The sequence below is a fragment of the Periplaneta americana genome, chromosome 6 (assembly GCF_040183065.1).
Source record: "Periplaneta americana isolate PAMFEO1 chromosome 6, P.americana_PAMFEO1_priV1, whole genome shotgun sequence".
NCBI classification, from domain to species: Eukaryota; Metazoa; Arthropoda; class Insecta; order Blattodea; family Blattidae; genus Periplaneta; species Periplaneta americana.
In genome coordinates, this window is record NC_091122.1 from 29567122 (window position 1) to 29586749 (window position 19628).

Genomic DNA, 19628 nt, shown 5'->3' on the forward strand with positions numbered 1-19628 from the left:
TGTAGATTTTGTTTCTTTTATAGACAACAAAGTAATGCTCTTAAAGGCCCTTCTAAAATTGTTTAAAATTAATTATTGAATAGCTTAGCTGACATAGCAGAAACCTGATTTTGTTTACGATCCTCCTTTTCCCTTTCAGACTCTTACGACATTAAAATAGTATATAAATTTCTTTTTTCATAATTCTCTTTTACCCTGGTGCATCATAGGATATAATTTAATACATAATCTAATACAAAATGAAGTTATTTAGTTATCAATAATAGAAAGAAGATACTATACTTCTTAATATAGAAGTTTGCAATATAACTTAAGAATTGTTTTTAATTTGTACAAAACTAACAATTTTCGTAGGTCTAATACTTTAACAAAATTAAGTTTTTACGGTACAAGCAGTCATGCTGAAGTAAACATTAAATTCTTGACTTAAAATGTTGCTACCAAACTTCTTGACCACGTACTCCAACATGGTGTATAATATTAGGTTTCATCACTGATATAATATGTTATGAAGTGACCATAACAGAAAATAGTGAGAACTGAATGTGAAACACATATGCATGTATTTGTGAAGTCTGTAATTATTCTTGTCGGCAATTGATTTAAATATAGTTTATTACCAGTACCTATATTGTGCAATTACACAGAATTAAAAAAAATAATGAAATTATTGTTAATTCAAATTAAGATTGTAGTGAATTCCTAAAAAGAATCTTATAGAACATAATTACATGTCTCTTTTAATCTCTTGATGAAGTCTGTAATTACTAAAGTTTCATGATTGCATGATTAATTGCCATTAATATCATAAATTTAGTATAAAGTAATACGAACAGATGAGTTTCGATGGGAGCAGAAGAGAACTTGCATAAAAAGAGTTATACATACTACTCTAGAATTATTATGAAGCAAATAGCTTTCTGTTAAAGAAGCAGTTAATAATATTGTATTAAAGATGACACAGTAAAATGGTTCTTATAAGTGACTTCGAAACTTAATTCTTACAGAACTGTTGATAAATACAGATATTATGAAACTATTATCTGAAGTACCGGTAATTTAATGAGAGGATGTAATATTGTAAATGTAAAATTTCTAAATTGAAGTAGATGAATCGTGATGGGAGTTACAAGGAAAATCTTCATAGAATAAAAATTTATATCGCAATCCTAAAGAAACAGTATGAAGTCATTCATTGTAATTTTTCTTATAACACTATGTAATTTAATATTGTAAATTTTTATAAGCAGTTTAATAAAACATGTTTCTTAATTATCTTCCAAAATAACATATTGTTTGGAGTTACTTACTGAATCTCGATATATTTACACGAGTATTTATGTAGAAATAACAATTCATGGATTCCTTGGGCATATTTCCTTATAAAAATGTTCTTTGTGCGACCTGAGACTTGATGGTACTTGAGTTGTGATATAGCTAATTTATCACATAGATAAGTGTATTCTTCCTCATTACACAGTAAAATATAACATCCAATGTGGTTTGTAATGTACTATGTGCGTATATTGATTGAACACACAACACGAAAATTTTGCCTATTCACAGTCATAATGAAGGACTTTTATTGAATATTTCTCTTTCCTTGTTTGAACGACCTAAAATAGGTCTTATATAATTTTTTCTTACTAATTTGGCCAACTGTACAGTATATCCGATTGTTGAGTATAAATTAAATACTATCAATACGTTATTTCCAGTTTTCAATATATAAATTTATTCATTTATGTAAGTGTCGTATAAAAAAAATTGATTTTGTTTCACTTACATTACAAATGGCATGTCCTAAAAACTGAAATGTATTTCATCTGTCACTTTATTTAAAAGTTAATTTTACTTTATCTTAATCTCACTTAAAAATTTATTTATTTTTTTTTTAATTGTAAATAAATGCAACTATATATGAATATATATTTCCTCTTGTTACTGTGTTGACACGAAATGCACTTTTTATATTTTGCTAGCTAAAATAAAATATCTTAGTTACCAGCAGACGTGAATATCTGTTGTTAGTTCCATAGTGTTTTACACATGAAAAAGATGAGAAGTATGCAGATACGATCTATTTAAAATAGTACAGAAATATTAGAATTGTATAATACTCTGAAATATATACTTAGGATTATTTGTACTAAATCTAGAAACTAATTATTACAACTCAGGGATCTTAAGTGATACAACATGATTTCATCAGTCTTTTCTGATTCATATACTCCATCTAGTATCAGTTCATAATATAATATGTAAAGGAATCTTCTTCAATTTACAAAATAATATCAGAGTGCTTGCTAAAGATAAAGTGACTAATTTCCTATTTAAAATGCACCTAAGAGCGAATTATTTTGTCTGAGATTTGTAATATTATATCTCTTATGTCTGTAAATTTAAACAAAGCCTTCCCTCTTTTTGTTCTTTCCGATTTTTAGTGTCTTACTTCATAATTAAATTGGATGTTTGACCCAAGAGAAATGATTTAAACAAATTATACTCTATTCATATGACATGTCTTAACTGTATCCATATTAACAGCATATTAACTGCCCATTCATATAGAAGTCCAGCAATCATTTTACATTCTTTCTTAAAAAGAATATAAAACAATTTAATGATGCTTACAATTTTAAAAATAAAATGTGATTTTTCACATATAGCAATAAATTGAATAGTATGATAAAACACACTCAATGTTTTGTGAATTTTGATGATAATAATTAATTATTTTAGCATAAAAAGGAAATTCGCAATAAATTACAGCAGTGAATTAAAAATCATAGTTACAGTACATTTAATGAGATTACTTGTACAGAGCGTTCGCCTACGGGTGAGGCCAGGAAAGCGGCATGTACTGATACGCCACTTTGTGCGTGCAGTTGTTGAGACACGCTCGACAATCAAGGACATCAAGGTCGACAAGTTATCAGTTGTGAGCCAGATGTTGCAGTATTTAACACGTACAGTGCAGTTTCTTGACACAGTTGCTTAAATATTCAGCGTTGTGTAAAATTGGTTAACAATGCAAAACACAAAATTCACGCTTGAACAAAGAGTTTTTATGTATGATGCATATGTGAAAACAGAGTCATGTAGAGAGGTGCGTAGGCAATTTGAAGTGAAATATCCGGGTGCTCCAATTCAGGGTGAGAAACTGTTAGACGTCTTGTTAACAAATTAAGGACAACAGGGTCGATAAATGCTACAATTCCTAAGCGAAAACAAAGAGTATTGACGGAAGAAAAAAATTGATGAAATCAGTGCATTATTTGAGTAGCTTAATATCAAAGGCGGACATCTGACCTCAGCTCGAAATTTAGATAGCTGTGGATTTTTATACAATTTTTCATGCTTTTTCCAGTTATAGTGAAACCATATGCAAACTCTAAAATTACATTTATAAAATAAATTGTGTTATATATTACAAAGAACACTGTGAATTAAAAAATTGCCTCTAGATCAAAACTATGGAGATGACAGATGTCCGTTTTTGATATTAAACTACTCATTTATACTCTCTCCTAATAAATCTCTAAGACATGTTTCACAGGAAGTTTGTGTTCAAAAACATCAGTCTTTACTGCTGCTAAACTTTTAAAATTAAAACTCTACAGAGTATAGTAGGCTATAGAAAGCGGAAGGTTACGGATAGACGATTCCCGCAAGCGACACCGCAGGCAGGCTGCTTTTCTGGCCCCACCCGTAGGCGAACGCTCTGTAGTATTTGGAACATAAAGAGTAAGAGAGTATTGAATCGTGTTATATTATGTATATTTATATTTCATTATTTATATTTATTTTATACCTATACATTTTCATACGGTACTAAATATATGTTCTGAGGTACTAAAATTTATGACAGATGACACCATACTGCTAAGTCATGATATTCACAGAAGCGCGACTGTTCAGACTTCCAAAATCATTCTCAGTATAGAGTGGTAAGCCACAATAAGCCCAATGGATACTGCAGTGCTAGCCTTCAGGGTCCATCCTCTGTATAAAAGAAAATTCTTTGCAGAACTCGAAATGAAAATTGAGAAAATCTGGTATTTTAAAAAGCAAGATGCAGGATATATCGACGAAAATATAGCTACATATAAAACACACAGATATATGGATAGAATATAATTTGATGTGGGTTTGTCTACCTCATGAGCACAATATTGGTAAATTAGGTGCAGTGCATTCTATTTTACTGTTTGAGCTTGATATCTCATGTTTCCTATTATCATTAAGGGGAGAGGATGGTATTTTTTGGTGAAAAATGAGTAAATTAAAAAAAAAAAATTCTTTAAAATACTCTGTGATGTGTGGAATGCAAAGCATAACATTTTGTGGGTATTTGTGCCCTTATCGGATGTTGAGTCGCCATTTTCAAACTTCCTGGTTATGGATTTTTAAATCACTCGCCCCTTTTCATTGTTGTTTCCGGTAAATTACATTTTCAAAAAAAAAATTTTTTTCTTTAAAATACTCTTTGATATGTGTGGAATGCATTGCATAATATTTTGTGGATATTTCTGCCCTTATCGGATGTTCAGGCGTCATTTTTTAAAATTCTGTGTTATGGATTTTTAAATCACATGCCCCCTTTTATTGGTTTCCGGTAACTTCATTTTTTTTTTTTTGCTACATTGCCAGACAAAAATGGATATAATTTCTGAACTATTAAAGATACATACATGAAACTTAGAAAACACATTATTTAGACTATTAGAAAACTTTTCTCTGTAACAGAATTTTGTTAATTGATTTCATTTTAAAAATACGTCCGTTTGTTTGCAAGAAAGGAAATCAGAAAATTCTCATTAAATTTTAATTGTTTATTTTACAAATGTAGGGACTAATATCAAAATTCTGTTAAAGACAGTTTGTAGAACATGCTTTTGCAAATATATTGCAAAAAACTATTTGAATCTATATTTAAAAACGGTTTAGATATATCAGTTTTAGTACAATCCTGCATTGGGTATATTTTTTCAAATCTGGGCCCCCAAATAATTTTTTTTTTTTATATTTATATTTGGTTGAGTTGCTACAGCTACGAGCTCTTTACATACAAAAAAATTAATATTTTACACCAGATAGGACACCAGATAGGAAAAAAGTTTTAAAAAATACCATCATCTCCCCTTAAGTCACACTTCAAAAATTCACTGTTAAATTGATATGCTAATTTTGTAGATTTCTTTATATTAGTTTTCTTAAATTTTATCGTCCAAATTTCAATTGTCAGAATGATTACAATCAAATACTGGTATATTAAGCATGAGGAATTTCATGAACTGTCTGATGTGTTGCTGTTACGAAATGTTCAACACAATTAATTAATGACATTACGATATGTTGATTTGAACTTAATTTCCATTATGGTGCATACTCTTAATTATACGATAGCAATATTCTTTATGCTCGACCATGCCGAAATGTAGTAATTATACACCTGGTTGCAGCCCTTTAATGGACCTTATTAAAGTAATCGATATCTATTCATTAAAGTTCAGGTGTTCCACCAATCAGAAAACACCATTGTAGCATTATGAAAGCGCAAGTATCGATTATTCTCGGATATGTAATCGAAAGATGACTAGCGAAACATCATGGAGGCTGGAAATCCAATACTGTCGCAGAAGGTTATGTTCTGTTACTATAATAATTAGCGTTAATTGTAAATAATATTCAAATAAATTCAATTTGTCATCTCGTTTTTCAATGTCTAAATCAATTTCAAGGTTATATCAAGATTAATGTTTATTTTACTCTCTAGATTATATCAAGGTCAATGACATTTGTTTCTAGGAAAAAATCAATACTTTCGCGTCTGCGCACATCTCACAATTTACGAGATATTGCACAAGGTCAGTTCCGCTCCCCAGTCAGATAAGAATAACATGAATACTTATGAATAATTTCAAGTTAGAAATATGGTCGAGCATAAAAAGTCGTATGAAACTTGCCTATAATGGTAATTAAGACGCTTGTATGAAAATTATGAAACTCGCTTGCGCTCGTTTCATAAACATACTCGCGTCTCAATTACTACCATTATAGGCTCGTTGCATAATGTATTATAAGTACATGGTATGCATTTCGTGAATTAGAAGTGACTGTATGAAATACTAAAGACAGGAAATATGCTGATTCATTTTTCAAACCTCTCAACATCATTGACACAATGTTATGATGTGGTGGTGAACTAGTGGCAGATTGGCAGGGAGAACAGTACTGGTACTTGAGGGAAACTTGTCCTACAGACATTTTCTTTAGCACACTCCTCAAAGGAATTACTAGAAATATAATTCAGTGGTAATTGGTGACAGGCCATTTTTCGTTGATTTTTCTTGAGTGAGGCTGGTTATCCAGATGAGAAAACATAGTTAAGCTGCTCCAAGCATTCTAAAAGTAATGTTTCCCGAAGATTACGAAATTTTAAATAGGTTCAACAGTCTAAAGTGGATGATGCTTTATATATCTGATGTTTAAAACGAGCACTAATGAAGTATGAAAACCTACAAGCATTACCTAATATTATACACCTTGTTTTGTGGTTGATCAGTGATGCAAAATAGTTACTCACGTTGCACTGTGGTGTTGTTCAGTTAGTGTCTTGTAGATGGTGTTACTGTGCATGTAAGAGGGATGAAATGGAACTGTAACAATGTTTAGTAACACATAGTTGTCAAGTTCATTACTCAAGATTTGCTCATGTTTGTCATTTATGTAAGTTGTGTTATGTCTTGTTTCTTGTATAATTAATCATTAACATAACTTGGGCAAGACTTGAACCTGGATCACCTGATTACATGTCAGGTGCTCTTAACCTCTAAGTTGCCAGGCACACCTTTCTCTGTCTTCATTTACTGATAATATTCCTGGAGCCTTTGCCAGGATATTGAACCTCAATTTGACTATTGTTTTCCTTATACGAACATTGAAATGGATGATGTTTTTAAAAGACATGACTATCTCTCTTTCCCTCCCATTTATATTTTACATTTATCATAAAAGGTGTGAAAAATCTGTGTCATCACTGCATATTTGTGAATATTCCTTGTAGGAATACATAAATTAGTTCCTGACCTTGGAAAAAAGACATAGTTAAAAGAAAGGCATGCTTGGCACCTTAGAAGAACGACATTTCTTAAATTCTGTAAAATATAAAATTACAATGTTAATAGAAGAAATAAGGTGTGAATCATGCTAGTACATTTATTACTAAGCAGTCATTTTTAATTGTGTGGAAATTAAAGCATTTCACAACATCATTGTTTTATATGAATGTCATCACATCAGATTTCGTTGGCATAAATTGAGACTGTGTGAAGAAGTGAGTGGATCATGTTGCAGTTGGTGATCGAAGAGACGCATCCAGTTGTTATCTTATGCAATAAGTTGTTTTGAAAACCAGAGCTTCAGCCGTAGTACAAATATAATATTTGTGGTGGAAGAGAGAGGAATGTTATGGGCGCTTACTATTAATAATGCTAACATGACACAGATGTGCCTGATGCAGGGAAACTGTGCTGCAAGCTTAGAGAGTAGTGCACCTGATGTGTATTCAGAGGACCCAGGTTGCATCCTTTTCCACTCCTTATCCTAGTGTTTTTGTTGGTTTGAATTTTATATACCATTAACATAAACAGAAATATTAGAAAAAATAAAATGTACTGTTAAAAGTCACAGGTACTGCTCAATAATAGATCTGTGCGTAACATATTTCACACAGTAGACTATTTTATTTCACGTTTAAAATTAATCAGTTTTCTATAGAACAGTTACCAGTACGATATTTCTAAAGCTGCTCGTACATGATCAAATTTTTCTTCCAATCTTAGGTACTTTACAAGAAAACTTATCAAAGATTGATCAATATTGAAAAAATATTTGTCAAAGAGTGTTACATAATGCTAAAGATTTGACAATAATAATAATAATAATAATAATAATAATAATAATAATAATAATAATAATAATAATAATAATAATAATAATAATATTTATTTGTCAGAAACCAGTGTACAAGGCCTGGATATGACATCGTCAGGTTCGATAATACACACACACGCACACATACACTTACAAATGCACAAACAAACTTAGCACAAATAAATATAGACAAGTAAACAAATAATTATAAGCAAATAAACATACATAGTCAAAAAAACAAACACTGAGAAATAAACAAAACAAACACTGTGAGATAAACAGAGTATGCTGTAGGTTAACACATTTATATAAGGACAAAAGGTATAATTAAAATACAAAGAGACAAAAATTAAAATATAAAGAAAGGGTTACATTTCTAAAATACAATATTTACATCACACTCCATGAATTCATTCACTGAATAAAAAGGTCTGTTCAGCAACCATGTATGTATGCAGGACTTAAACCTATTTATTGGTAACTTTCTCGCCTCCAATGGTAACTTATTAAATATATTTATACCATTAAACGTGCTTCAAATTCATTATAACCTATCTAGGCCTAGCTACCAAATATTATAATATAAATATGTCCATTTTGAATCTTGTGTACACTACTTTTAACACTTGAATATAATTAATTAATTGATTAACTAGCGGACTTACTCATGTTAATTAAGAACACATTAAAGCAATAACCAGAGGACACAATACATCTACATACGCCGATCACATAACCATGCAAACCATACATACAATAACATAAATGTGGACATGGAAATCCTACACATACAACCCAAGAACCAAAAACTCAACACACTAGAACAATACGAAATATACAAACACACTAAAACACACCCTGATCAAATTCTCAACACACAGATCAATTTCAGCACACACACACACACTATTTGACTCCACTCTTCAACACCTTTCAACAATCAAACACACCCACATAACAGGCAGAGAAGTTCGAGATGACGCCAAGATCTAGTAGGCTCTGAGGATGGTGCGTGAAGCACTGAAACAGCTGTAAGTCGCACAAACTTACATAATTAACACGAGTAAGTCCGCTAGTTAATCAATTAATTAATTATAAATATGTAGTAAATTTTTTGGAGAATAACTAACTAGGCTATACAAACAATATTTGCGTTACTTAACTATACAGTACCTTAAAAAGAAGAATATTACAATAAATTGAATATTGTTTAAAACAAGTATTTGCCTAGGATATAGGTTAGAATCGTCTGTGGAGTAATGATTAGCATGTCTGACTGTGAAATGAGCGGGCCCTGGTTGGGATAAGTTATGTGGTTGAGGTTTTTCGGAGGTTTTCCCTCAACCCATTAAGAGTAAATGCTGGGTAACATTCAGTGCTGGACACTGGACTCATTTTGCTGGCATTATCACCTTCGTTTAGATTTCACTTACGCTAGATGATAAAGCGTCATAAAATAAACCAATTAAAAATACAATCTTTTTCATTAAAAAAAAATCATGTATTGATACTTAACTCGAGACATCTGCCTTGCAGTTTCCTTATGAGCATTATTTTTCTTCATTTTATCGTGGCATACAGAAATTGGTTCAATTCATGTAATTGAACTACTCGCACACATCTTTTTTCGGTCTGGATGCCAGTTTTTTTGTGGTTCTTGGCATCATAAATTTTCGAATCCCATTAGTCAATTTCTTCAAATAATTGTCACGTATTGGCAATTCTTGAAAAGCATTATGAGTCGTTTAATTTGACGAAAAGTTTATGGTGTACGAGCAGCTTAATGAAATAAATATAAAATGCACGTTTCTGAATGATCTGAAACCCAAAACATGAGGTACCACCTGTCATTGTGCTTTAAAGATTTTTAAGGTTAATAATAATAAGTAGTCTATTATTTTAGTGCATGGTAGTTCTATTTAATAAGTAGCGTGAAAGTTATTTTGCCATGCACTTAATTGACTTCACATAATTTGCTTTAAACATGCAAATATTCTTGATGAACAATACCACAAAAAAGAAGAAAAAATTAAAGTTAAACTAATATAAATTTATAGTCAAATATGAATGAACATATTTTTAACCGTATGTTGTATAACAAGAAAATTATTTTATTGTATTTTATGTAATTAAATTACAACGTGTAGGTACTTTGTGTATTATTCCCTATAGACCAATTTTCTTACATTAACACCATCCAAAGCTTCAGGACTGAAATGTATTACTTTCTGTGAATTTGTTTGCAATAATAATAGGCCTACGACATAATTCTTTGCTTATTTGTAAACTTTTTAATTACATTTTACTGCAGAGAAGATAGTAAAGAACATCTTTATTCTGTATATGCACATGTGTAAGTTTACATAAGTGAATGTACTATGTATAACTGTTTTTATGTTGTTGATATTTTGGAAAATGTTCTGACTACACAGTGGAAGAAATTTGTGAATAATGCGTGGACTTTAATATCTTTGATTTTTCTATAACCATACTTGTGATTTTTAACAATACATTTTTATTTTTGTGCACTAAAGCATTCAGCAAATTAGGAAATTAAAAGCTTTACCCACAATGTAAAGCGTTTAATTATGTCGTAATTTGTGTTGACAAGTGCTCTCTTTAATATTTCATGTTTAATAGAAAGTGCTCTGTCAGAGATTTTTGTTTTCTGTTGATCTTGTAATCATCAGCTTGGAATAGCATGTCAGTATAGAATTTCGACCAAAGATACAGAATTCTTCAGAAATAATTAGAAGTTGTGCCTACATGGAAAGCAAATTCATAAAGCATGTTTTAGTATAGAAAAGTTCTTTCATCCTTTGACCTCTTAGATTACAACTTATTCTTTGACAATGGAATACATGCTTATTGCATTGTTAAATCATATCAGTGTGATATGCAATAATTATATGAAGAAGACTGTATATAATTAAGAATAACAAAAGAACTAATTATTAATTATTGTAGTTGCATACCCAATTTATTTCTTAAAATGGTATAACCTAAAAAATTTCTATTGGTGTTTCATCCTTTTATATTCGAAGTACGGTACCGGTATTTCATTAATCCAGAAATGTTACACATGTGATAGAAGTCAGAATTTTTGTCATAATGTATATTTCAACTTCTAGCTAATAGCAAATGAAGTATGGTACAGTATGTTCATATGCTATACATTGGTACCCAACCATGAACGTTATTATTTTCGTAAGTTTCACAGAGTCTATAGGATCTTTGGTTAACCCTTTCTAACCCAAATTAAATTTACAAGCAATCCATGTTGAAACAAATAGCTGTATTAGGACCAAGTTACGGGAGTGGCAACATTTGAAACAAAACTATATTGGTAAAAATGTATTGAAATAGAAGTTATCCAGCAAAATTTACCTTCAAATGTAACACACAAGTATATAAATGCTATAAAGTTAATTATTGCCATATGGTATCTATAGGTAAGAAAGGGTTAAAGACATAGCCCGAACTGTTACAGCAAACAAACTTGATTTAAATTCATTTAAAATGTCCCACTATTATGAACGTTTTTGTTTCTGTAAATTAATTAACCAATTCTTATTTCATATATTAAAAACTGTTATAATATTATTGCTATATTAAACTTGTAGGAGTATGTTTTGAAGGAAGAATTCTGTATCTTACATTATTGTTTCCATGTGCCACATACTTATTCTTTTTTTTTTTTAATATGGTGTGCATGATTCTGCAGAAGCAGTAGATCCATATCGCAGCTGGTCCCCACTAACAGAAGAAGGATATGCAGAAAAACTTCGACTGCTAAGGGAAGCTGCTTCGATTCCCATGGAACGGTGGCGAGCACCAACAGTATTAGCATGGCTTGAGATTGCACTTGGTATGCCACAGTACGGTCCCCGTTGTGCTGAGAATGTTAAGAGTGGAAAGGTGAGTCTTCATTCGTTGTTTTAACTATATTTATCTTCCATTTTGAATCTTTCGTACACTACTTTTAACACTTGAATATAAATACTTGATTAAATGGCGAACTTACTCGTGTTAATTAGTAAGCATGTGCGGCTTACAGCTGTTTCGGCAGTGGCGGCTCGTGATAAAATATTACGCGTGTTCACAATTTTGTGTTCCAAAACCGAAGAGAATTTTAAATCATATGTTTAATATGAAATGTCATTATTCCAATGTTTCACTATCGAAAAAATCATGCATAAGTTCAAAATAAATAATAATAATAATAATAATAATAATAATAATAATAATAATAATAATAATAATAATAATAAAACCCAATCTTTTTATTTCCAATTTTTCCTAGTAAGTCAGTTTACCCAGTTCTTTATGTTCAAAATTGCTTATGTTTATTAAAAACTAATACATAGCCTACCACAATACCGTTATTTAGAAAAGCGTTTAATATATTTTGGTTCACAACACACTGATACACTATAGCCTATACCACTACTGTAATCCTATTGTCATAGATTGATTACTATAAATACATGCCAGTAAATATTATTCTTAAATATTATACATAACCATACAGATACTTAAATTCATACCACTATCACAGTCTGCCAGCACGTATTTGAAAGCTACACTATGCTGTTATGCTAACATTAAACTATAGTAATTCACAAACTAAACACTCGTAGCAGCATTGTACACAGACCCACACAAAGTAAACTTTCCAACAGTGAGAAATGCTGACATCTACAGGGCTAAAATACAGACTATTAAATTCCCTGCCTCGAAATATAGCAAGTGAAAGATAGGCATCGATGCATCTGACATCTGTAGGGTAGATTCAATGTTCACTTAACGCTTTGTGCTCTTGACGAGTCATAAGCAGCCAGCTAAAGACAAGTTTGTCCCGCGCATGCATGTAATTCCTGTAACCTTCTTGCAAAGAGCACGGCTTAAAGGTGAACGCACTTTGCCAAGTTTACGTAAGTTCATGCAAGATGCGGGAAGTTTAAAATACTCTATTCTGAAATTATACATCCCCCTCTACGTCAATACGGTATTAAATAATAAAACTAGTCGTGCTTCAATGGAAACAAGGTGTTCACGTGCTCTTGTGCTCTTATTGACGCACCGCCACTGTGTTTCGGTGCTACTTGACACCATCCTCAGAGCCTTCTGTGTCTCGGCGTCATCTCAACATCGCTGCCTGTTGGGTGGGTGCGTTCGTGTGATGAAGAGTTGAGTCAAATAGTGTGTGTGTTCTGAAATTGATCTGTGTGTTGAGAATTTGATTGGGGTGTGTTTTAGTGTGTCTGTATATTTCATATTGTTCTAGTGTGTTGAGTTTTTGGTTTTTGGGTTGTATGTGTAGGATTGTACACAACACATCTAATCACCCCATACAACACAAACATGCTGCATTCAGGACAATGGTACACAGATTACTCAACATACTCATGAGCCAACAACACTACAATGAAGAAGTGAACACAATCAAATACATAGCACAAGAAAATGGTTACAACCCAAACATAATAGACAACATCATAAGGAAGACAAAACAAAAACTCAACAAACACAAAAACACACAAAACACAACACAACTACAAGAACACAAGAAATACATCACACTAACATACGAAAACAAAAACATACATAAGATCGCATCCTCATTCAGAAAACAGAAATACAACATAGCATACACACTACAAAGACATCTCAACACACAAACAATACAAACAAATAAATACAACCACACAGGCATATACAAACTCACATGCAATAGCTGCGACAGTTTCTACATTGGACAGACAGGCAGGTCATTCCAAACTCGATACAAAGAACACATTAAAGCAATAACCAGAGGACACAATACATCTACATATGCCGAACACATAACTAATGCTAACCACGCATACAATACAGACATGGAAATCCTACACATACAACCCAAAAACCAAAAACTCAACACACTAGAACAATATGAAATACACAGATACATTAAAACACACCCCAATCAAATTCTCAACACACAGATCAATTTCAGAACACACACACTATTTGACTCAACTCTTCATCACACGAACGCACCCACACAACATGCAGCAATGTTGAGATGACACCGAGACACAGAAGGCTCTGAGGATGGTGTCAAGTAGCACCGAAACAGCTGTAATTCGCACATGCTTACATAACTAACACGAGTAAGTTCGCCATTTAATCAAATATTTATATTTATCTTACTTTATGTATTTACAAAATTAAATTTTAAAATTGAAACTCTACACTTTCCCTATATATTTAATTTAAAATATTTATAATAGTTTGCTTAAAACATCTTGTTTTATTTATGCAATTATGTTTAAGTATTATCAAGGCTTTACTTTATTTTCAAATGTACTCTTTAGAAATTTCTTTATTTTTGTTTTTATTTTGCTTCATAATGCAGCATTTCTCGTGAAATGTTTGTATTTCTTATTTTAAGTTCACCATGTAACCTTCAAAATTTAGTAGTTGAAAATATATTTTCTCATAATTTAGTTTTGAGTTCTTTCCCAGTATGTTATAAAATTAAGACTAATCAAATTGAAGAGTCCACTGCAAAAAAAGGGGGAATGTCGAATGTATTGCATTTTGCAGGAAATGCAGTTTTAACTTTGACATTCCCCCTTTTGTGTTGTATACCAATTCTTCAACACGATGTAGATCTGGAAGTATCACCTTTCTTGCAGTGCGACAAAGTGTATTATATTCTATTCCCTTTGATCTACAGTACTGAACCTTCATCTCATTTTTCACAAATTTACGACATTCCCCCTTTTTTGCAGTGGACTCTTCAATTGTTTTTATTGGTATTCATCCGTGTACTTCTCTGATCTTAAAAATAAAATTCTGTTTTCATACAGAAATTTAATGATAGTGCTGATACACAAGGTTATCGGATTTAAACCTCCCCTTGACCTAAAACAAATACATATTTAGATTTGAATATTTTTTTATCCATAATCGCATTCCCTTCTCTAATTTTTCACTGCAAGAGTAACAAAATCTACATCGACATAAGGCATATTCCTCCTACCCTGCCTTCAATATAATCCCTGTCCTTGGTGCTGCAGCACGGTCGAATTATATCAATAAGGAAAGACCTACTGCCTAGTACCAACTTTGTAATAAAATTAAGCTGACACAATATGAAATTTAACTTGTTGTGAAAAGGTTGTTTTGACAGTTCTGCAGTGCAGATGTTAAATAATGTGCATTGTCGATTTTAAACTCATTTTAAGGGCAATATTCACCCGTTCATTACAGTTCTGACTTTATTGTGAAATGTTCGTTTAACATTTTGTGCATTTGACAGTTCATATTTTTAATAATGATCATAATAATAATAATAATAATAATAATAATAATAATAATAATAATAATAATATACATTTAAAATATCGATTATGTAAATTGTAAACAATTTTAATAACGAACCCCCCTCCTTGACAAAATTATGTTATGTTATATATTATTTCTCATATCTACTGCCTTGTTGTTTGAATTGTGTTATGATTATCTCCAACTTTTTTTGTGTATTGTATTTCGTAAATCTGTGGTGGGTTTTTTTTTTTTTTTTTGTATTGTAGGTTTACTTCTCGTTGAGTGTTAGTGAAGGTTATATGGCCTTAATTCTGCCAAGTTAAAATTATTATTATTATTATTATTATTATTATTATTATTATTATTATTATTATTATTATTATTAGTTTCATTATCTGATGTCATAATAAGCATATTAACATTTTTATGAAATAAGTGATGTAATGTGTATGTAGGTACTCCTGGAGTTAAGTGATGTGGAACTGGAGGTGGGCTTGGGAATCACGCACCCAATGCATCGGAAGAAGCTGCGCTTAGCTATAGAGGAGCACAGACATCCCGCATTAGTTCGCTATCCTTGCATTGCTCAGCTTGGACACACCTGGGTTTCCAGCGAATGGCTGCCTGACCTCGGACTTGCTCAGGCAAGATACTTATTCATCATAGTAGTTAAGAATTCATTAGTTTTGGCATTAAGTCTCAAAGATGTCTGTTGTTGTCGGTTTCATATCTGTTAACTTCAAAGGACCCCATACACGCTTACCTGGAGGTAAGTCTGTGCAGACTTATTACTGAGAGATATGTCTGAATTGGAAGATTGCCAATACATGCTCAGACTTAACTCCTAAACTTATAGTTCATCAAGAAAACGTAGGATGTCGTTGAAGTCAATTATTTCTCATGGAAAAATGTGATCACTCGAGAAATGCTATTCCTCCATTGTTGTGTGTTCATTTGTTTGCGATTTCTTAGTGTCATTCTGTAGTTTGTTTGTTATAAGTTATAAATGTTATAACTTATAACCGAACACATATCACACACACAAACAGCGTTTTATTTGAATATTCTTTACTCTTGGTTTTCCATAAGCACGGAAAATATTTATACATTTCTATAAATTCTAACAGAAATGTATGAGAACAATTTCTTAAATTTGAACTTTCATAGCTTACCACTATTTCGCTACGCAGAACTACAAAATGAAACAATGAAATCTCATCCAGATACTTGTAGTATCGTTTGTTTCTATGTTTATTTTTCCTTCTGCTTAATTTGGAGAGTGCAACACTCGCAAACAGAAATCTGGAGGTTTGTCTGTCTCAAGGCCAAAAGCCGTGATATTTTTCGCCCATACATGAGGAGACTTGTCTGTGGATTTAGATTTACACTTGCGTGTATGGGGCCCATAAGGACATATTATGATGGCAGGTATTTTTTCTGCATGTGCCAACCGTCATCTAGAAGAGTAAAAATGTAAAAATATCTCACTAGTTACCAAAATTGTCTGTCATTCTATAATCAAAGATAAAGAACTCTACCGTACATAGAGTGACCAGAATTTTTTGAGCGAAACATGGGACTTTTCATAAACCCTTCATTAATTGAGTGGCTGAATGGAATAAGGGCCATCCCACACCCAGTTTAAAATGACAGGCTTCAGAAAAACATGTAATATTTAGGCAATTAATTAATCTAGGGCTAAATACATTTTCGGGTATAAAGATTGATGTGTATTTTATGCAATATCATGCCAAGAAATAATGTAAGACTTCTATATTTATAAAGAGAAATTAGTAATATTATTAATGTGAAAATTTACTGAAATTGATATGAGCTCTTATTCCATTCAGCCACTCAATTGTTACTTACAAGATCAGAAACGAGCATGATGAATTTTTATTGTTTGGGATCATGATAACACACTTAACTAATATGCAATATTACAAAAGCTTGTGGTCTTATTGGCGTTATAAGTAAGTGGAGCAATAATAAGTATATTTTGTACCTACCATATTTTGTTTCTTCTTATGTACCAGTAAGATAAAAATAGAAAAGTGAGTACCACCTTTCATGTGACAACAAATCATTGTAACTGTGATGTAACTTGTTCTCGTCTAAACTAAAATAAATTAGAGAACTCGCATATTGTTCAATTAATTACAGATTATAGAGAATATCAAGGGGGAATTGTGAGCGAGGATTTAGTTGCATAAATCTTGTAAAAATTGGAATAAGAAACCGTCTTTCAGTAAAAAGAGTTAGCGCTCTGCTAACAATAAATCTTGAAGAGTCTACTCGTAAAGAGTTTCAATGTTTAGAATACCCATAAAATAACGTATTTAATGTAGTGTTGTGGGATTTAATCGATTAATCGATCAATTTCTGTTGTAAGATTAAGTGATCAAAAATATTTAATCGAATAATCGAGCCGATTAAAATTAATTGGTTGTAGCTGATATTAATTATTATTTTGTTAATACAAACTCATACTGCCGACCGGGTATACTTTACACAAGGGGGGTAACTTTACACATTTCTAGAAAAATGGTGTACAACAGTTTTAATAATGGCACACACTTCAGTCTACCACACATATGTGCTGTTGTCACATAGAATCAGTTCCACAGAGTTGCTACACATTGTCTGTAATGTGCTGCCTTCTAACATTTTTCTAGAAATGTGTAAAGTTACCCCCCTTGTGTAAAGTATACCCGGTTGACGGTACTAAAAATTCCGACAATATTTCTCTCTCGGAAATTGCGTACTTAAAAGGACAATAATAGAGTTTTTTCTAACTGTAAATCAGGTATTTATTTTTTATAAAATTACATTTTTTATACTTGGAAATTATTTTTAGTGTGTTCTCGTCTGTTTAGTATTCAGAGAATTTTGCCACCAACATGGTGGATGCACGGATGTTGGATCATCTGAGTAAGAAGGAGTTGGAGAAGTTCCTTGGTGTTACCAGGAAGTTTCACCAAGCATCAGTGGTTCATGGTATTCATTTACTACGCATGATGAAATACGACCGACAGGTAAGTGCAAACTCCATCATTTATTTTTCCTTAAAGTTGTGTCAGCTTCATGATGTTGGATTACATTGTTGGTAATATTATTCTGTTACATGTTCTTCAGTAAATTATAACTTTTTTTATAACAATATTGCTCCAGTAAATTCTTGCACATCAGTTTCTAGGCTTTTCAATTTAATACACAGTTTTTATCTAAAGAAAAGAATAGTACATTATGCAACGAGCCTATAATGGTAGTAATTAAGACGCGAGTATGTTTATGAAACGAGCGCAAGCGAGTTTCATAATTTTCATATGAGCGTCTTAATTACCATTATAGTCAAGTTTCATACGACTTTTTATGCTCGACCATATTTCTAACTTGAAATTATTCATAAGTATTCATGTTATTCTTATCTGACTGAGGAGCGGAACTGACCTTGTGCAATACCTCGTAAATTGTGAGATGTGCGCAGACACGAAAGTATTGATTTTTTCCGAGAAACAGATGTCGACATTGACCTTGACATTGAAAAACGAGATGACAAATTGAATTTATTTGAATATTATTTACAATTAACGCTAATTATCATAGTAACAGAACTGACTTTATTTCAAATATAGGTGATTTATTGATTTATTGTTGTCTTTCGATTGCATATCCGAGAATAATCGATACTTGCACTTTCATATTGCTACAATGGTATTTTCTGATTGGTGGAACACCTGAACTTTAATGAATAGATGTACTTTAATGAGGCCCATTAAAGGGCTGCTACCAGGTGTATAATTACTACATTTCGGCATGGTCGAGCATAAAGATATTAAGGATACACTGAGGTGAAATTTGAATTTTCTTAACTGTTTGAGCTAGGAATTTAAAAATTTATACACACATCATGCTGCATATGCATAGTTTTTCACAAAGTTTCATGACGTTTGGACAAACATTGTATAGATTATTAAAATTTTTGTAAATTTAAATTTAATTTTTAAAAATCATTACTCCTCCCACAAAATAAAAAAAATTTGCCTGAAATTTGCTCCACGAATATTTCAAAACTCCCTGAAACATAACTTGTTATTTACTTTTTTCGGATTATTCCTCAAGAGCTAAGATAAAATTATTTTATACAGGGTGTTTCAAAAATATACAGCAAAATTTCAGGGTTGGATTCCGCACATATGGAGGATCAAAAAATGTTATATAAACATGGGTCCGGAAATTGATAATTATTGAGATATCAATTAATTATTTTATGTTAGTACGCTCCTAGCTCCAGTTTAGTTTCACAATGATGCACCGTGTTCAGTACCTTACAAAAGGTGTTCGAAATGCCCACCCTCTGCCATACTGCAGGC

The 19628-nt window shown here is 31.7% G+C and overlaps 1 protein-coding gene across 3 annotated transcripts in view; it reads left to right on the top strand.

Annotated features, from left to right (window-relative positions):
• The window catches only part of Liprin-gamma (liprin protein kazrin), a 717975-nt gene that overhangs the window by 575310 nt on the left and 123037 nt on the right, over positions 1-19628 (top strand). For all 3 annotated transcript variants that reach the window (XM_069827796.1, XM_069827797.1, XM_069827798.1), the window contains 3 exons: positions 11663-11856; positions 15711-15899; positions 18132-18290. In XM_069827796.1, the coding sequence (XP_069683897.1) occupies positions 11663-11856; positions 15711-15899; positions 18132-18290 (542 nt within the window). The remainder of the gene's footprint in view (positions 1-11662; positions 11857-15710; positions 15900-18131; positions 18291-19628) is intronic.